Genomic DNA, 18,333 nt, shown 5'->3' on the forward strand with positions numbered 1-18,333 from the left:
GGGGGGGTGGCAGGGGCAGCTGGGAGGGGGCTGTCAGGCGCCTGCATTCAGGTGCCGGGGGTGGGGGGGGTTACAAAGTTCGCCTCGCCTGCGCTTTCAAGCCGCATCTGGGCAGAACATGCGGCTTTCCATCGGGGGGATTTTGGCCAGAGCCTCAGCTTTCGGACAGAGGATTTTTATTTCCCGCTCTCAGCGCCGGGGACGGGAAGCCGAGGTTGGAGGAGGAGCAGGAGCAGGAGGCGGAGCCCCGCCTCGCACAGGAAGCGGAGGGCGGCCAGGTAGAGCTTCCTCATCTGCTCCTCCTCCTCTTGCCTGTCGCCCGCCCGCCTTCGCTGCACGGAAATGGCCAGGCTGCAGCTGGACCTCGGGCCGCTGAAGGAGCCGATCGGCTTCATCAAGCTGTTGGAGTGGGTGAGTGCGTGAGCGCCCGGCCCGCGACGCCTCGGACCCGAGGTGGGCTGGAGCCCAGGCCTAGGGAGGGGTGGGGTGGGGTGGGGTGGGGGGGCCTGGAGTGGGAGCGCGTGGCGGGGCTCGGCTGTGCCTTGTGATCAGCCGCGGGGCCTGTGGGGGGGGGCAGGTCCTGCAGGGGATGGAGAGATGGAAGAAGAGGCCAGGCGGCCTCCAGCGAAGCCTTGGCGAGAAGTAATACGGGTTTATTCCCGAATCGGCCGAAATTAGGGAATAAAAGTAGAAAATGCAAATGTTCAGGTCGCCTGACAGCACAATCTGGAAGGGGAGGCAGCCACATTGGGGGGGGGGGGGGGGTTGGGTTGGGGGGGGGGGTGGGGGGTCTAACTTTCTCCTCTCTCACCTTCCACTCCCATCCATAATTTTGCATCAGATATTTGTGGCCCATTTGGTTTGCTGCTTTGTTTAGAAAAAAAAATACAGTCCAATGGTCCATATTGAAAGCTCTTGTCTTTTTTTACTGTTGAGACAGTTCCATCACACCCTAGAAGACCATTGCCTTTGTACTGGTACACCACAGTTCACTCAGCACCTTTCATCTGGTTCCCAATCCTTGGGGTGGAAGGAAAAGCCCCCATCATAATAAAAGTGGAATTCTGAGCCTTCTGAAAGGGGAGACTGTTATCGTGACATCATGGTGTGGTGGCACTGCCCCACTCCACACAGAATAGCTACAACACAGAGCGCTTTATTTTTGTTTTTGCCAGTTACAGACTCACATTGTGGGTTCTTGGACACATTAAAGTTACGAATTACAGTTTCTGAAGTGGAGGCAATTCTGGTGTGTGTTATCAAAAACTCATTAGGCAGGAGGTTTGTGTTGCATCATGAGTGAAGTGTGAAGCCTCTGTGAGAACTTGGATGACTTTTTTTTACTTGTGCTGATCAAGAATCCTGCTTTTATGTTTTCTTCACTTCGATGATTTAAAAAAAAATGTTTTTGCATAATCGGTGAATTGAGGGTTGCAGAGAAAAGGCAAGTCAGTCGAGTCAAGTCCAAGGCCAGATCAGTCTTCACCTTGAATAGAGGAGCAGGGTCGATGGGCCAGATGGCCTATCGATGCTCTTATTTCTTGTGTTCCTGTAAAATCTCTGCACTAAGCCAATAATTTTTAACAGTGACATATTTAAATCTTTTAAAAGATGAAGCTTGTATTTTTGTGGGAGATTCATGTTCAATTTGTGATTTTTGATTCTCCTGACACTGAATGGACAAGGCTTGAGGCTTGGCATGTAAAATATTGTGGCCAATTTTGTTGACTGTCTGAAAGGAGTTCTGCCTGAATTTTAAATAGTGGACTAATTTATTTATTGCAAATAACGTTTTATACAATCACTTCTGTATTTCATGTTCCAAGTTTTAGCAATGCAAGTGTAAAATTGCACAATGGAAGAGCATAGGTTTGAATGAGCTCCTTTTTTTCTAAACTTTAGAAATTAAAGGCCTAGCATGCTCAATATCTTGTTATATGATCGAATTGCCATCCCAGGAACCAATCTGCTGAGTCTTTGTGCATTCTCTATATGGCATCACCTTCCACTCCCATCCATAATTTTGCATCAGATATTTGTGGCCCATTTGGTTTGCTGCATCATTTTTCTTCAGACTCCACAATTCTTCAAGTGCCCTGGGAATTTTTTCTTCATTATGTTAAAGTTGCTGCACAAATGGGTTGTTTTCACTGTAAGATTCCTGTGATGGCAGATGTGATTTCTATACATGCACTCAATATTTCTCTCACTCGGCCCTTAGAATTTCAACGTATATGATTCTTACTGTTGAGTGGTTGGGATTGAAGGTTTTCTTCCTGATGTCTGAGAATGAGAAAGAAGTGGAAAACATTTAGACTTTTGAAGTTTTTAAAAAAAAAAGTTTACCCCTGAATGTAATGGATCCAGTTATTGCAGGTCCTTTCTCCTCGCTCAGAATCAGCACCCTCTGTCCCCAATCAGATATTCACACTTCCTTGTCTTGACACAAAAGATTGTTCTGGTGGACCTTTCCCATCTCATTGCCCAGCATCTGAGTTGGGATGCAGCCTCCGATGAGAAGGTCCTTTTCTTAAAATCCTGGTAGATGCTAAAGCTAAAGGTGGGGCTTTGCCAGCTACAACATGTCAGTGATCTTCTCATAGTTTTCCAGATGTGACATTCAAAAATTTAAATAACTGTTTATAGGGGAATAAGGAACTACTTGTTTAAATTAAGGAAAGCACGAACAATACTTGCACAAATGAAAGCATGGGAGTTTTAAAAATTTTTTAACATTCCTCTCCAGTTCCCTTAGCATCTCCACTGAAACCAGGGCAATTTTGGATCTGCATTTGGTCTGATTGAGAAACCGAATTGAAGTGTTTATCAGCATCACACCCCCATCTCCCATACACTCATGTTGGGAAATCTCGGAAAGATTAAGCTGCATTATTGGACTTGGAAATCCAGTGGTGGTACAATCTTGATGTATTCATCCTTTGTTCATTAAGTCCTGGATTTGTATTTGCCATTCAGGCACAAAATCATCCCACCCTAGTTTAAGCCTGGAATGTTGAAGGTTCTGCCTGGAATGAGCCTTGGGTTCTTTTGGTGTTGGTAAGGCTGGTTTGTTCAATTTTGTCCGTTAGAGTCAGGTCATGAGTAAGAAAATTATAGAAAACATAGTATTGCACCATGCTACTCTTTGTAAGAGTTTGGCCCAAGGTTGTTGCCACATTTCAAGCAGCGTTATTTATACTTTAAGCCAAATGTTTCATTTGTTTTAAATCACTTCAAGTTGTTTAAGGTGTGATTATAAATGCATTTATTCTCTTAACTGTAGTAAAATCTCCCTAATGATTGTTGGGTGACCAGTCTAGTGGTAGACATGGGTGTCACTGTAAAAACCTTTCCTTCATTTTGACCCTTGATGGTTTTCTGGTTTTCTTTACAGCCAACATGTCTGTAATTTTGACTGCTTGGATTTAGGACAATTATCTTAATATTTCTAGATCACCATTTATGCTGCAGGTGAGGAAAGCTATGGAAATTGTCCTTTTTCTTTTCTGCAAGCTGCTGATAGTATTGGGTTGATTGAAATTGGAATCTAGCCAGAGTTGAGTACAGTTGATGGGCAATATACATTTAAATTTTGAATTTAGTCATATAGCATGGTAACATGCCATTTTGGCCCACGTAAACTCAATTAACCTGCACCCTGGTATGTTTTGAACAGATGGCAGACAGGATTTATGCAATCTATATCTGTTCACTTACATGCTTCCTGCGTTGGATGGAATGAACTGCAAATTAATTTATGGGAGTGAAAAGGCGGCTTACTCTTGGTTGCTGAGCTAGGAGGGAAGCTCTGTGTGAAATGGAGATAGTGCATCTGATCATTAACTGAACACACAATGACTAAGAGACTGGTGGAGGTTTCCTTTGAAGGTGAAGCCCTGAATCATTCAGTAATAATTTCTTCTTCACTATTGCTGTGTCAGCTTGGGAGAAATTAACTTTTTGACTAATGGTGACAAATGGGAATGAATATGAAAAGGTGTACTTTATCATCAGAAGGTTTTTGGTCCTGCTGGCGTCAATGAACAGGGAGTCTTTTAAGATACTGTAGGTAGTTTTGATTAGCAATCACATGAAACTAATTCACTACAACGAGAGACATTGGTCATTTTCGGCCTTGCTGGCTGGTTAATCTAACTGATTGAGGAATTGTTATACAACAATTCAGGCTAATGTTAATTCTTTTGATTGCAAGGCCCAAATTCACACTATTGGCAACACCATTGTTAGTTACAGCTGTTCAGATAACACAGTTTCATCTTGTGGACTTCACAAATCACTACAAAAACACTTGAAAGCAAATTTCTACTTGTAGAATTTGTGCTTTTTTTTGAAAATTCACATTTCTTGAAGTGCAGATGATGATGGAACAGAACTGTTCCCACTCCCACTCCCACCCCGGTAATATGGGGACTGCCTAAACAGTTTAATATTTTTTTCCTTTGGATATTTAAATTTTTTGCCAATGTTATAACTATGCAATGCTCTAGTGTCCTATTACTGTGAAACAAGTCCAGACGAGCTCTTCCTCTTGCAGTGATTAAGTTGTGCTGGAGTTGCAAAAGTACATCCTAGTGTGAAAACATGAATAAAATATGATATCCAATCATATGGCATAGTTTTGAAGTTAAATTTTGAGGCTTACTGAAGTTTTCAAAATTAATATTCTTTCTCCAAGACAAGGGACCATAACTGAGTTCTCTATCATGTCATCCAATCCCTCATGAACCATATAATCTAATTGGAAAGATAAAAATAAAATAACCTATTCATAAACAGAAAATAGGTAGTTACTTTGACCTTCCCCTTCAGGCAATCAAAACTAGCCCTGGAGATTACATCTGGTCCATGTGAAGGAAAGTTCAGATGATGTCATCAGTTCCCGGTAGATGGCCTGCAGAAAAGTCGCCAATTAATTCTGGAGACTTTCAGTACGTCATTTGGTTTTGAATTTATTTTTTGTGAGTTGGATGAGGATTTTGTAACTTAACAAGGTTTTGACAGGCCTCTTAACTCAACAATAATCTGCGCCATATCTGTACTGAGCATGACGTTTTGTCACTGCCTGGAAGTGGAGGGAATTGAATCAGAATTTGCAATTAAGACCGACACTTCATTAAGTGGGATGGAACAGCTAGCTTGGTGGGTGACAATACTATCTTGAGATTCTTAGAAAAGGAGAGATGGTGTTCAATGCATCTTTAGCATCAAATTCAGTAAGACATCTTTCCTCTTGTACACAAATCCTCTAGCAATGAAGGCCAACAGTTTGCCATCCTCATTGCTTTGTCCTTTCATGTTCACCTTCAGCTATTTCTGTTCAAGGACACCCGTGACCCACTGAACCCAATATTTTCACCATGGTAGGGGGGGTGGGGGGGAATGCACCATCTTTCTAGTTTTTTTCTATCTGTGTGGATGACCTCACAGTTTTTTACTTTATATTTGATCTTCCACATCCTTGCTTAGTCGCTTCTGAAATCTGATTCCTGCATCCTCACAACCCATTCTGGGACCCATCTTGGTATAATCAGCAAACAAGTGTCCCCCCTCCTCCAAATCATTGATATGGGTTGTGAACTGGTGGTGCCTTACAGAATCCAACTGTCCTTCCCTGAAAACTACAAGTCCATTTCTCATCTGTTTTTTTTATTGACTATGATGAACCCTCAAGCCTTTATACCATCAATCCTGTGCTCTAATTCACTTACTAACATCTTGTATGACATTTAATTAAACACTTTCTCAAAATACAAACATGACATGTGTTAATTCTCATCTAGTCCACTCATTACATCCTTAAAAAATAAACACATTTGTCAAATGTGAGGTTTTCTTTCAGAACCCTTGTTGACATTGTTGAATTCTGTTACTGTTTTCTTCATGCTGTTTATTACCACAATGGATTTGAGCACTTTCTCTACTACCTGGATTGGGCTAATTGGTCCATGGCTTCCCATTTTTTCACCTTTATTTAAATTATATTTACTTTCTTTTAATTTGTGATTTTTCTGAAATCTTCTCGAGATACATATCCAGGCCTTTGGTCCATTAATTTTTCCAATCTATTTTAAAAACTAATTTCTTTTTGGACCTCATTTGCTCTAAGCCTGCTCTTTGCCATCATTGCAACGGTTTGTTTAAATTCTCTGCTCTTCATTATTTGATTTAAAAAATTCTCTTGGTCTAAAAGCAACAGATATGAAGTCTGTATAGAAAGAAGCTTGTTTCTATTTCTTGCTTAATTTGCTCTTGTATACTACTTCCCCTTGATTGCTGTTCTACAACCTCTTCACACAGAAGAAGGAGGTGGTTATGCAAAACAAACTACCAGGGATAGAGGCAGATACAATTACAATGTCTAAATGTATTTGGAAAGGTACACAGGATGTTGCACAGACAAATGGGATCAGTATAGAATGGGCATTATGCTTGCAGGTACAAGTTGGGCTTACCAGGCTCTGTTTGGTGCTGTATGAATCCAATCCTGTATTGGACTGCATCTTAATTCTGATTGATGTCATTGTTGATGCCAAGCGTGTCCAAATGCTGTTATCGGTTAAGTCTCTGGCTTTATTTGGATAAAGCAAGTTTATGATCATTAGTTCAAAAAGACTTAAATTTACATGATCCACTCATGTTTCTGCATTATCCCCAAACTTTTCTCGTCCTTTAAAAGTACTGTTGCATCAAGGACAATTGCAAAACAAACTCTGATAAATTACAATCTAATAATGAGCAGAGGTTTGTCAGTGATATTGATTAATGGATAAATGTCAGCAAAGATGGCCTTCGTTGCTAGGATGTAGGGTCAGACAATATACTTGTGCTCATGTCTCCAGATAGGGACATGAACCTGACCCTTCCCACTTAGAGGCATGTCTACTCCTCATTCAAGCAAGGTTGCCTCCGGCATGATAATTGATGGTACCAACCCGAAGTTCACTGCAGGATTGATGAGAGTACATTTCAACAGCCGTTGCATTTGGTTTATTATTGGGATGGTTGAAATGTTTGGTAATTGGACTCGTCCACTGTTGTTCCAGAAGAATGGCCATGACTAGTCAACTACAACAAAGTTGTGCCAAGCTGAAAATTTATTCCCAGCCTATATTACAGAGCTTTTCACAAACTGAGTAATCAACTAGAGGTTAGTTGATATTGGACAATGAGCCATATAATTATAATAACAGCACGTAGGTTGGTGTCATGGTTAACACAACGCCTTTACAGTACCAGTAATTGGGACTTGGAGGTCCGAATCCTGTTCTGTCTGTAAGGAGTTTGTGTGTTCTACTGGTGTCTCTGTGGGTTTTCTCCAGGGGCTCCAGTTTCCTCCCACCGTTCTAAACATACTGGGGGTGTAGGTTAATAGGGTGCATTTGGGTGGCATGGATTCGTGGGCCAAAATGGCCTGTTCCCGTGCTGTATAATTTAAAAAAAGGACAATTTCAGAGTGTGGATCTAGTCTCTAGCTTTGAGTTGTGAAGAAAAGGCTAGGGGTATCTTCTGCCTGTTATCAAAGATTTCATTTCTTGTGATATTTGTACTTTCAGATATTTGCAATATTTGGATTTGCAACAAGTTGTGGATTCACTGGCAAAACTACATTGAATGTGAAATGTAAAAATGACAGCACCTTTAATGAATTTGCATCAACTTTCCAATATCCATTCAGGTAAGTGTGTTTTGAGTTTTATTGTTTGAAATTTTATAACCAGTGTCAGGTTAAACTTGAGTACCTGTATTTTGTTGTGTAGCTTTTGAATTGTGTAGAACAAATAATTTTCACTCTCGTGTTTAATTCATTTCATGCAGTTATGAACAAATCTGTCAGCTGCTGAACCTCTAGCTGGTCTGCTGCTGTGGTCTCCTTCCCTGTAAAATCCTCTTCGGGCTTCTCCTCACCGGGGGTTTTTCTCCCACACTTACCTGCCCTGCCCCCCTGAATCTGCAACCCCTTGTGGTCCACTGCCATGTACTCACTTGGGCTCAGTTTTTAAAAAGATCACTGGCCCTTTTAATAGGCTGTTTAAAGCCTGTACAAGGCCGTTGGCATTACACCCACATAGTAGGACCCCGGAGTGGAGAATTGTGTCTCCAACTCTCCTGGGGCCACACCAGCCTGAGCTGCCCTGTTTATGTTTATAGTTGCATTTAGCTTGAGGGTTTCAGGAATTTTGTAACCATTTTTGAGTGTGCATTTTGAAAATCCCTTAAAGTTAATGATAACTGATCTTCCATTGTTTCTCAGTCAGTAAAATGTGCCCTTCTCTGATGATCACTAGAGGAAGGAACGATGAACTAATATTGTTCCTGCAGCGTTTGCAGGTTGCAACACACTTAATTGCATGGGTAACTGAGTAGTTTCTGGGCAGCACTGTTAAAGTTGCAGTTAGTGTGATGCTTCCACAGAGCTAGCAACCTGGGTTTGAGTCTGGCGCTGTCTGTAAGGACTTCGTATGTTCTGAGCCACATGGGCTTTCCCCAGGTACTCCGGTTTCCTTCCTTTCTCCAAAAAAAAGTACAGCATTATAGTTTAATTGGGTGGCATGGATTTCAGTGGCCACTCTCGGCTTCTATTGTGTTGTATACAAAATTAAAGATTATTTTAAAAATTCTTCTTTCCCACGCACTTGATGAGTGACTGCACAGAGGAATATTACTGAGAATATTCTTTTGTACAAAGTAAGAAGTCGGTAGCTGTTGTGATTTAATTGTGAAAGTAATGATCAACTTGCTGTTTTCCAGGTTGAACTTTATTGTCCTGCTACCCAAGAATACATGCAATAGTAGTCAAACAACCTACCTAGTAGGAGACTTTTCCCCTTCTGCTGAGTTTTTTGTTGCTGTTGGAGTCTTGGCCTTCCTCTATTGTATGGCTGCCCTTGTTGTGTATGTTGGGTACCTCCACGTGTATCGTGATGGCAAACGTGGCCCAATAATTGTGAGTATCTCAGAATATTTCAAAGAAATCATCAACACATTTACTGTGTACATTGTTATATAGAGTTATTTTTTTTAATAAGCTTTAATTATCTTTTGACATTAAATGTTTTTTTTTAATCCTTCCAGGCCTTAAGATTCCGGGGAGGGGGCAATTGATATATTTACATTGAAGGAACAAGGGGCTGGTTTAAAAAAAGTTGAAGTTAAGAAGCCATTGTCATGCACAAAGGTGTATGTTAGGACATCAAGATGTTTGGTTTATCTTGAGCCAATTGATTCAAATAGCAATGGTTTCATGTGATGTCCATTTTTGCATTAGGCAAAAATGTCCAATTATTTATAAAATTATGTATTCGTAATAGACTAGGGTATTTTTCTTGTTTTGTTCTATATTCCTCATATACTCTAGCTTAGAGGTCTCCAAAGAGGTCAATTTCAATCCCCAGGGGGTCGATAAATGCCAGGGGTGGATAAGGGGTCGATAACATGGGGGTGGGTGGGAGGGAGTTGATTGATGTAAAAGGGTGCCTCCTTTGCCTGTTTCAGCAAAGCTGCTGCTGCACCCTCTCGCCCCCCCCCCCATGTTCAGCGCAGCCACCACCAAACCCCTCCCCCAGCATGGAGTGGGGAGGCTTTTCTACAATGAACCATGCCCTGCCATCATACTTGCCCTTCATCGCGCATGCGCCCTCTGGCAGCGCACAGCCTGGTTGCTGTATTAACAGATAAGTGTGCTTTCTGCCCCTTAATTTGCCCCCCATGAGGACTCAAAAGCTGGACTGTCCAGCCTAAAACTGGATTTCTGGCCACCCTACCTAATGTCCTCCAGTCCAGCCTTAACCCCCCCCCCCTCTCTAGTACCTTACCCCCCCCCCCCGTCCAGCCATTCCCCATCCAGTCCTCCACCTATCCAGCCACCCCTGCTGCCCGCCACCCCACTGGGCCAGCTGCCCCCCCCACCCCCCATGTCCAGCGCCGGCATTCCATGACTCGGGTCGATGAGGGACCACTCATTCCCTGAAGGGTTCGATGGTCTAAAGCGTTTGAGGACTCCTACTCTAGCTTCAACCTAACCACCGAGTTTCCTCTGTTGGTGGTTTTCAAATTTTTCTTCCCACTCACATACCACCTTAAATAATCCCTATGCCATAGTTGGTCATTGATTAGTAAGGGATTACTTAAGGTGGTATGTGAGTAGAAAAAAAGGTTGAGAACTGCTGCTTTAACTCATGGCCTGGGAGGACAGTGAATTGAGGGTTTGTCACCGATGTAAGCAAAGGTTTGAAAATTTCATTGCTCATGAATCTGGTTTAAATGCGTGTGAGGAATTCAAGTACTTTCTATGTGCTAATATGAAACAAGAAGATAAAGGGAATGAAACCTGGTAATCTTCCTGATCTGATAATTTTGCATAGGATTTCAAGTAAAATTATTTCAGAGGTCATAGATATGTTGTAGTGATGTTCCCAAAATTCTCTAGGTTTTGAAAATTGTCTGGCTGGATTGAAAGTTAGCAAGTATTATAACTTAACTGTTCAAGAAAGGAAGGATAGAACTACAGCCCAAAAAGTTTGATTTCTGCTGTCAGAGTCCATTAGTGGGAACAGGCCATTTTGAACATTTTATATGGTAATGTGATTCGGGCTAGACAGGGAATTGTGCTTACCTCATCTTCATACATTTCAGAGATACAGCTAAGCAACATAGATAAAGTAAAAATATTACATCTGAAATTTTAAAAACCATTATATCATGAAGGTATATTGACTTGTCTTCTTCTTTGGCTTGGAAATTCCCTACTTCTGGGGACTGTTGGATACTCTCACTGCATATTCACAATGGGAGTGATATTGTGAAATTCAGAGACTGGAAAGTAAAACGATTAAGGTCAGGAATCAGGAATAATCATATTGAACAGTGAAGTGGATTTGAATGTCTGCCTAACTTGGTCCTTTTATTTGTGTTATCTTTGGGCATTGTACGAAAACATTGTGATTGAAGCAGGAGGTGAGCCTTCTATTAGATGCCACGTGTTAATATTTTCTTTTAATTTGTGGCCTTTATTAACATGATTTCAACATCCACTTGCATGCTTGATGTCAAGCTTCATTCACATGAATAAAAACTAGTGTGATTACGTGCAACTGTGTTATGAACTTGGAGTTTTGTAAAGAACAAATAGAGTTTCCTCTGCGTATTCATTTACTGGGAGTAATATTAGTTGCTTAAAGTCAATATAATTTTTAAGGGGAGAAAAGGCTCAAATATTGATGAGGTTGTAAATAACACTGTGAAAGAAAGTTAATTTTGTTTCCTGGTGCCACACCAAGTTATTGTGCATACTTACTGAACTGTTTTTCATTTGCTTCTGTTGTCTCAGATACAAAATTACACTGTGAATTTTTCATCTGCATTCCAGCTTGAAACTTTCTTTGAATATTTTACTACACTCAATTTCTTTGCTTGCTAAATTCAGAATAAACATTTGAAATGATTTATAAGACTCGATATCCTAAATTCAAACTTGTTTGTTTTATTTATATTGGATCTTTTGTACTCTGATACCATTTTGTTAAGTATTGTAACTTTGAATAGCTTGACTTGTTATATTTCTTACTTTAGAAGATACTTATGACATATAATCAGGTTACTGGAATTATAATAATTTGATATTCTGCATAGTATATAATACTTGAGAAGCAAATGCTCATTTTTGATATGTTCCTCTCAACTTGCTCTTTTTTGATCTAACTTGTGTCTGAAGAGGCTAACGTTTGAGATTAAGTGTGATCTTAGTACACAGGATTATAAACAGTAGCCTTTTTCATTGTTACTTGATATGAAGGCTGACTCCTGTTTGCCAACAGAACACTCCTTGAATTGGAGTCTGTAATTTAGGGTGGGTAATGTTGAAATGATAATAACTAACAGCAAGCTTTAATAGTTTTTCAGAATTGTAATGACACCATATGGGAGGAGGTTTAATCCATCACATTTGTGCCAACTTTTTTGTTGGATCTCCTGGTATTTTTACAGTCTTGTAAATGTTTTCTCCGTGTGCCTTGAATATTTCACGTTGACCATAAGCATCTTCACTGTTAACTGTTTTTAAAAAAAAAATACTTGTATTTAACGTCTACTTTCTGGACAAGAATATTAAAAATATTAGTTTCTTCACATTTAAAATAACCTGTGATTTTATTTCCTGCTGTACAAATAAAAAGGATGAATTCATATTATGGTAAGTCTCCTGATCTGTCAGGATACACTGATCCTTTTGAATCTGTTGCCATAATAGGATTTACTGTGGTAAAAATGTTTTAAGTTGTAGATGTGTTGCTTGGCATTCTTCCTAAATTATTTGTTTCACAATATAACTTTCTGAATGCCTGCAACTGATTTGCCTTGGAAAGAAAAGAACTCCATAAGCATTTCTGATGAGGTGCGGAAATAATTTATTGTGTACATTGGTATCACATGGCTTTCATCACTGCAATTTACTCAGATGATAGTATTGTGTCTTCAAAGTTCTTTATCTCCTGTGGTTATTTTGAAGTCATTGAAAGGAGCTGCAAGGTAATGATACTAAAGCACCGGGTAGAGTTGAAAACTACTTCTCCATCAGCCCTCCTACCTTTTTATCACAGTGAACAACGTGGTCATCGCACTTGATTACATTCAGTTTATTATTTGATTTTTGTTGATGAGTGGAAACATGATTTGAGTAAATCTTTGCTGGATAAAATGACACAATTCCAAATGAGAAATCTAAACCTTTTCATTAACCACCACTGTGTTGGTCTCTTTTTTTTAAAAAAAAGTATTTTAAATGTGTAACCATCAAGGCTGCATTTTCACTTTTTTTTCTGTCCTTGATGAAAATACAAAGTTGTGAGGTGTGAATCGATGAGGACCATGTGCTGGCCACCTCAATTGTGGATAGATTGGGTACCAGTTAATCTGCTCCTCTGATGTCAGTGTTTTTAATGGTCCCTAGGTTGCTGGATTATTTTTCATGCCTGTTTTTTCCCCTTCTGATTGTCTCATACTAATAACATTCATTTAACCATCTCCTTTTATTGCATAGTTTTGAAGGATAATCTCTATTACTCTTTCAACACTCTTGTGTTTAATTGAAAATGTGGAGTGACGCCGTATGATGATCTGAACGTGTCAGTCCACTCTCTCTAATGCTGAAGGTTACAGATTATTCCAGCAATTGTGGAACTGCCATATGGTTTAAAGGTGCAGATCAGAGATGAGAAGTGTTCATTTTGATTTGTGGAGAACTCTCTAATATAATGTCCATATTTCTACTGGAATATTTATTATTTGGTAATTATGAAATACAAATTAGAAAGCACACAACCACATGGTTTTTTTCCAGTATATGAGCATTGCTGTCAAGGTCAGCATGCTTTACCTACGTCTCCTATCATTCAGTAGTTTGTGAGCAGCTACCTTGCAGCCCTTAAAGTGAAGTTGGTCACAATGCAATTGGATTGCAAGTTACAGGATTTAGACCATGTGACAATCTGGAGCAGAAGCAGGAATGGCTGGTGTTCCCATGATTCTAAAGTCTTTGGTAGGTTTGAGAGGTACTGTGGGAGGAGCCTTGGTGAGTGACTGCAGTCGTTTTGTAGATCCCGCATGATGGTTTCATGGTAGAAGGGATGAATGTAGTGGACAATGTAAAAATCAAATGGAATAATCATTGTCCTGTATGGTGTTGAGTTCCTTGCAGTCATCTAGACATGTGGAGAATATTCCATTGCACTTTGTAGGCTGAAACCTTTGGGCTGTCAGTAGGTATGTTGGGCACTGCTGAATACCTAGCATCTGATCTGCTCTTGCAGCTACTGTATTTATGTGGCTGGTGTTATTTGAGCTTCTGCTCAAAGGTGAGGGGTGGTGCTCATTGGGAATGCATTGAATAGCAAGAGTTGGCTTTTGACCCTATTATTGCCCAGCACTTTGTAGTGGGAAATGTTTCTTTCCTCTTGTCAGTCTACATTTGAATATACCCCAGTCTTACTCCATACTGTATGGACTGCTTTTGTGGGGGGGGGGGGGGCCGTTTACAAATGGAATTTAACACCATGCAATCTTTGGCAAACATTGCCATTCCATTTCATGGAAGGAACATCTTTGATGAAGCAACTGAAGGTGGTTGGCTAATGACCTTGCACCGAAAAACTTCTGTAGTCTTTAAATTCAGCTCCAGAAATCAACACCCTCTGGCCTTTATTGCCATTCTCTCTATCCTATAAATTACTGAGATTGCTTAGGTCCAGCAACACTAACCTCTTGAGCATCCTTGATTTCAGTCAATCAATCCAATTTATTGTCATAATAATAAAACAGTTATATGACATGAAACTTTTTTTTGCCTGCTGCAAAGCAGACCGATTTGCCAATGGTGGGAATTGCCTAAGCGCCTCTTACAGTCAGACTTGCAGTCACTATCAGTTACTATAACTACTTTTCACCATTTAAAGTTCAGTTCTGTTCTTCCCCTTAAGCCCTACTACTTTGTCTAAATCTTTGGTAGCTTATTCTGATATCTGTGCAGTTTAAGTTTTTGATAGCGTCCCGAGAATAGTTCACTGTAATAAAGTGGCTTAAATTGAGAATGTGGTTCAAACATTTGTAGCAGACTTCAATAGCAATTTTTATCTGAAGGCTGCACCTGGCAATTGGAGTCAGATGACTCAGGGAGTTGGATTTGAAAAGCTCAGATCAGCTGATTGGGCAAGAGATCAAGTGATCCAAGGAGCATGTGACACAGGGTGGTATTAATTCACTTCAACTCAGCAGTCTAGAGAGGTGCTACTTTTTTACTAGAATTCCGGATAGTACTTGCAGCAGTGAGTAGGAAATTTACAACTAACTAGTTTTTTTATCTACATATTTATTATTTCCACTGCCATTTAGAGTGTAAGGCTGTAGGATAAGCTACTACCCTGGTCATTTTAGTCTTGTGTTCACTTGACTTTGGGGAAGAGAGGGAAAGAATACAAATGAATTGATGGTCTGTTCTTCATGCCACTTGTCTTTATTTTGTTTCTTTTTTTGTACAGTACAACTCCAATTATCCAAAATCTTTAGTTATCGAACATTTCTGGACCCAGAAGTGACGTCTATTCGCCTCCATCATTTTTTTTTGGATTATTGAAGATTTCAGAAAAATTAGAAATCCTCATTTATCCAAAAAATTTGAAGCCAAAATGATGTCATTTCGCCTCTGAAAGATTTCGGATAAATGAGGAAATCCAAAACAATCACAAATCCTCAGTTATCTGAATTTTTTTCGGCGCTGAACTGACGTTACAGGTTGAAAAAATGTTGGAATTTTGGAAAAACCTCTGAGTAGAATTTCAAGTTTTTGGTGTTGGATTTATCTTATTTTGTTCAGGTTTTTTGGTGAGAATTAAACATAATTTCATGCTTAAAAAGCCTTCCCTTGTTGTTTGTTGTTGTTTAAACACTTACAAGTGTTTTTTGCTGTTGCTACTGGGCTGTTTTTAAAAATGACCAGTTATTCAAAAATATCGTTTATCTGAAAGGGCCCAATCCTGACCATTTCAGATAATTGGAGTTGTACTGTAGTTATGTGAAGGAAGCAACAAAGTTTAGAATTTTGGATTTGTCACTATTAAATCTTTTTTGAACACTGTCCTAAAAACTTTAGAAGATTTTATACTTTCAAGTTCCGCTCTGCCTTGTAAAATACTGAGTATTTTTACTCAGTGTAAAATTGAATTTTTGAAATATGGTGAAGAAAATCTGAAGTTAATTAGAAATTGTATATAAAGAATGATCATTATTTTAAAAACTTTGAGAAGAAATTGCAATTTTGTCAGGATTGCTGTTTATATAGTAATGTCTAATATTGCTTGCTCAATAAATGAGAGAAGGGTAATCTGTTTTGTATTCTTCCTGCTTTCTTCCAATCTCCCCAAGCAATGAATTTCACTTCAACTTGGGAATTTCTTGTCTGGTTGATTTTAAAAATTTCAGTTGTATAGATTTATGTAAACTGTGCTTTTTTTTAAAAAAAAAAACAAAATTAGACATACCATGTGGAGGCTGGCCCTTCTGGCACACAAGCCCACAACACCCAAATGCACCAATCAACTGTACATTTCGAAGGGTGGGAAAACCCACACAGACAAGCGGAGAGTGTGCAAATTCCTTACAGACAGCACCGGACTCAAACCTGGGTCACTGGCGCTAATAGTATTGCGCTAACCACTACACTGACCGTGCTTATAGAGATGAAGCAAATATTGAATCAAGTTTCAATCTATGTTATCAATTACAACATTTTTATATTCAGATTAAGTTTATCAAAGAGGCTTAAAATCTTTAATTTCAGAGTTCTCAGTAAGAAGCTTGCTTTCTCAACACATTTCACGCACATTTTTATGGTTGCTTCTTTTCATGGTACATGTAAATGACTTGGACGTAAAGGGAAAGAGCACAGTTAATACCAAAATTAGTAGTGCGGTTACTGGTGAAGAAGGAAATCCTTGGTTATAGGAAGATGTCAATGGACAGGTTAAGTAGGCAGAAATGTGCAAAGGGAATTCATCCAAGAGAAGGGTGGCATGGTTGGCGTGGTGAATAGCACAATGCCTTTTCAGCGCCAGGAATCAGAACGGGGGTTCAAATCCTGCACCCTCGGTAAGGAATTTGTATGTTCTCCCCGTGTCTATGTGGGTTTTCCCCGGGAGCTCTGGTTTCCTCCCACCATTCAAAATGTACCAGGAGTGTGGATAAATTGGGCGGCACGGACTCGTGGCCCAAAATGGCTGTTACCGTGCTGTATGCCTAAATTTAAAATGTAAGTGTGAGATGATGCATTTGAGGAGCAAGAAGAAATGCACTATAAATTCTAAGGTATTTGAAAATGCATCTTGATATCCATGTCCACATATCCCAAAGGGTAGCAAATGAAGATGGTCAAAAAGCAGATGGAATGTATGCTTTTTATTTATTGGGGGGGGGGGGGGTGGTCGGATGGAAGAGCAAAGAGGTCATGCCTGAACTATAGAAAATATTAGGTCAATGTAAAGAAATATGTAGAATTGTGATCATCATACTTCAGGAAGGATGCCATGGCTCTGGAGAGGCCTCTCAGGAGATTTCTGAGTTTGTTACGAGTTTTGGAGAATGATAGTGTGGGGGTAAGGTGCCCGGGTCATGGGCATTTTTCTTGGGAATGAAAACATTTACTTGAGGTTTAAAAGTATGGAGCTCATAAAAATGGTAAATAGGTTTGAATTCCTTTGGGAGAGAGGTCAGTTGCAAAGGGATATAATTTGGATTCTTTGGTAGAAAGATTGGAAAGAAGTTGAAAGAAGTGATAGGACTCTGCAATTCACATTGAAAAGGTGGTGGAGGAAAAACCCACATGGCTTTTAAAAAGTACCCAGTTGAGCTATTGTGAGTGGACTGTGGTCCCGGAACTAGGAAATGGGATTAATTCCAAGATGACTTTTAGTTGGTGTGGTAAGCTGAATAGCTTTCTATGGTTTTTTAATAATGCTCTATCAACATAATCATTTCTTTCCTTCCTTGTGTTCCTGTTTTGCCTCTTTTTGAATTTGTCTTTGCTGCTCTCAGTTACTCTTTGCATGGGGAAATCTATTTTAAAATGCCTCTGTGGGAAGCAAGAATTGAGCTCATAAACAAGGCAGAATTTTTATAATTGTGAATCTTTGCATTTACTGGTATTTTAAGATGAGAACAGGACATTGTTTCCAAAAAAAATGGGTGAGTTAATTTTTCAGGTCTATGATCTTTCATCAGACCTGACCACCTTTGCCTTTCTAATGTGTTCTGTTTTTCCCTGTCTGGTTGGGCTATAATGCAGGCAGCCCTCAGTAAAGTGGTATGAGTCCATTATTTTTTTCTGAATATTTTGAACAGCACATTTATTTCTTTATCTTGTTGTGATATTTCAGGACCTCATTGTGACAGTGATTTTTGCCTTCTTGTGGTTGGTCAGCTCTTCAGCTTGGGGTAAAGGCCTCACTGATCTCAAATACAGTACAAATCCAGATGTCATCAAGGACAGCCTTTCATTCTGCAAGAATGAAGTTGAGTGTTCTTCTGGAGGTGTGTCCAGCATGGGAAGTTTGAACGTGTCTGTGGTACGTGCATTTGGTGATATTTAATCCTACTATTTCTGCCATTATTCTAATGTTTGGTTTCCCAGTATTATTTTGTTGGATGCCCACTCATTAAAGTCCAAAGTTCGGATTGGGGAAAAACTACTTTTGAGCTTTTTTTTTGCATGTTGTTCAAGCCATGTGTTGTTCCATTTAAAAAAGCTCCCAGGTTTGTTTTTGCTGATGCAAA

General features: G+C 39.7%; 1 protein-coding gene across 1 annotated transcript in view; it reads left to right on the forward strand.

Annotated features, from left to right (window-relative positions):
* The first annotated feature begins 248 nt into the window (after positions 1-248).
* LOC138745875 (synaptophysin-like protein 1) overlaps positions 249-18,333 on the forward strand; it is a 35,053-nt gene continuing 16,968 nt past the window's right edge. Inside the window, exons 1-4 of the mRNA XM_069903326.1 lie at positions 249-411; positions 7,575-7,696; positions 8,770-8,965; positions 17,937-18,125. Coding sequence (XP_069759427.1) covers positions 343-411; positions 7,575-7,696; positions 8,770-8,965; positions 17,937-18,125 — 576 coding nt within the window. The 5' untranslated portion in view covers positions 249-342. The remainder of the gene's footprint in view (positions 412-7,574; positions 7,697-8,769; positions 8,966-17,936; positions 18,126-18,333) is intronic.

This window comes from Narcine bancroftii, chromosome 11 (genome assembly GCF_036971445.1).
Source record: "Narcine bancroftii isolate sNarBan1 chromosome 11, sNarBan1.hap1, whole genome shotgun sequence".
In the NCBI taxonomy this organism is placed as follows: Eukaryota; Metazoa; Chordata; class Chondrichthyes; order Torpediniformes; family Narcinidae; genus Narcine; species Narcine bancroftii.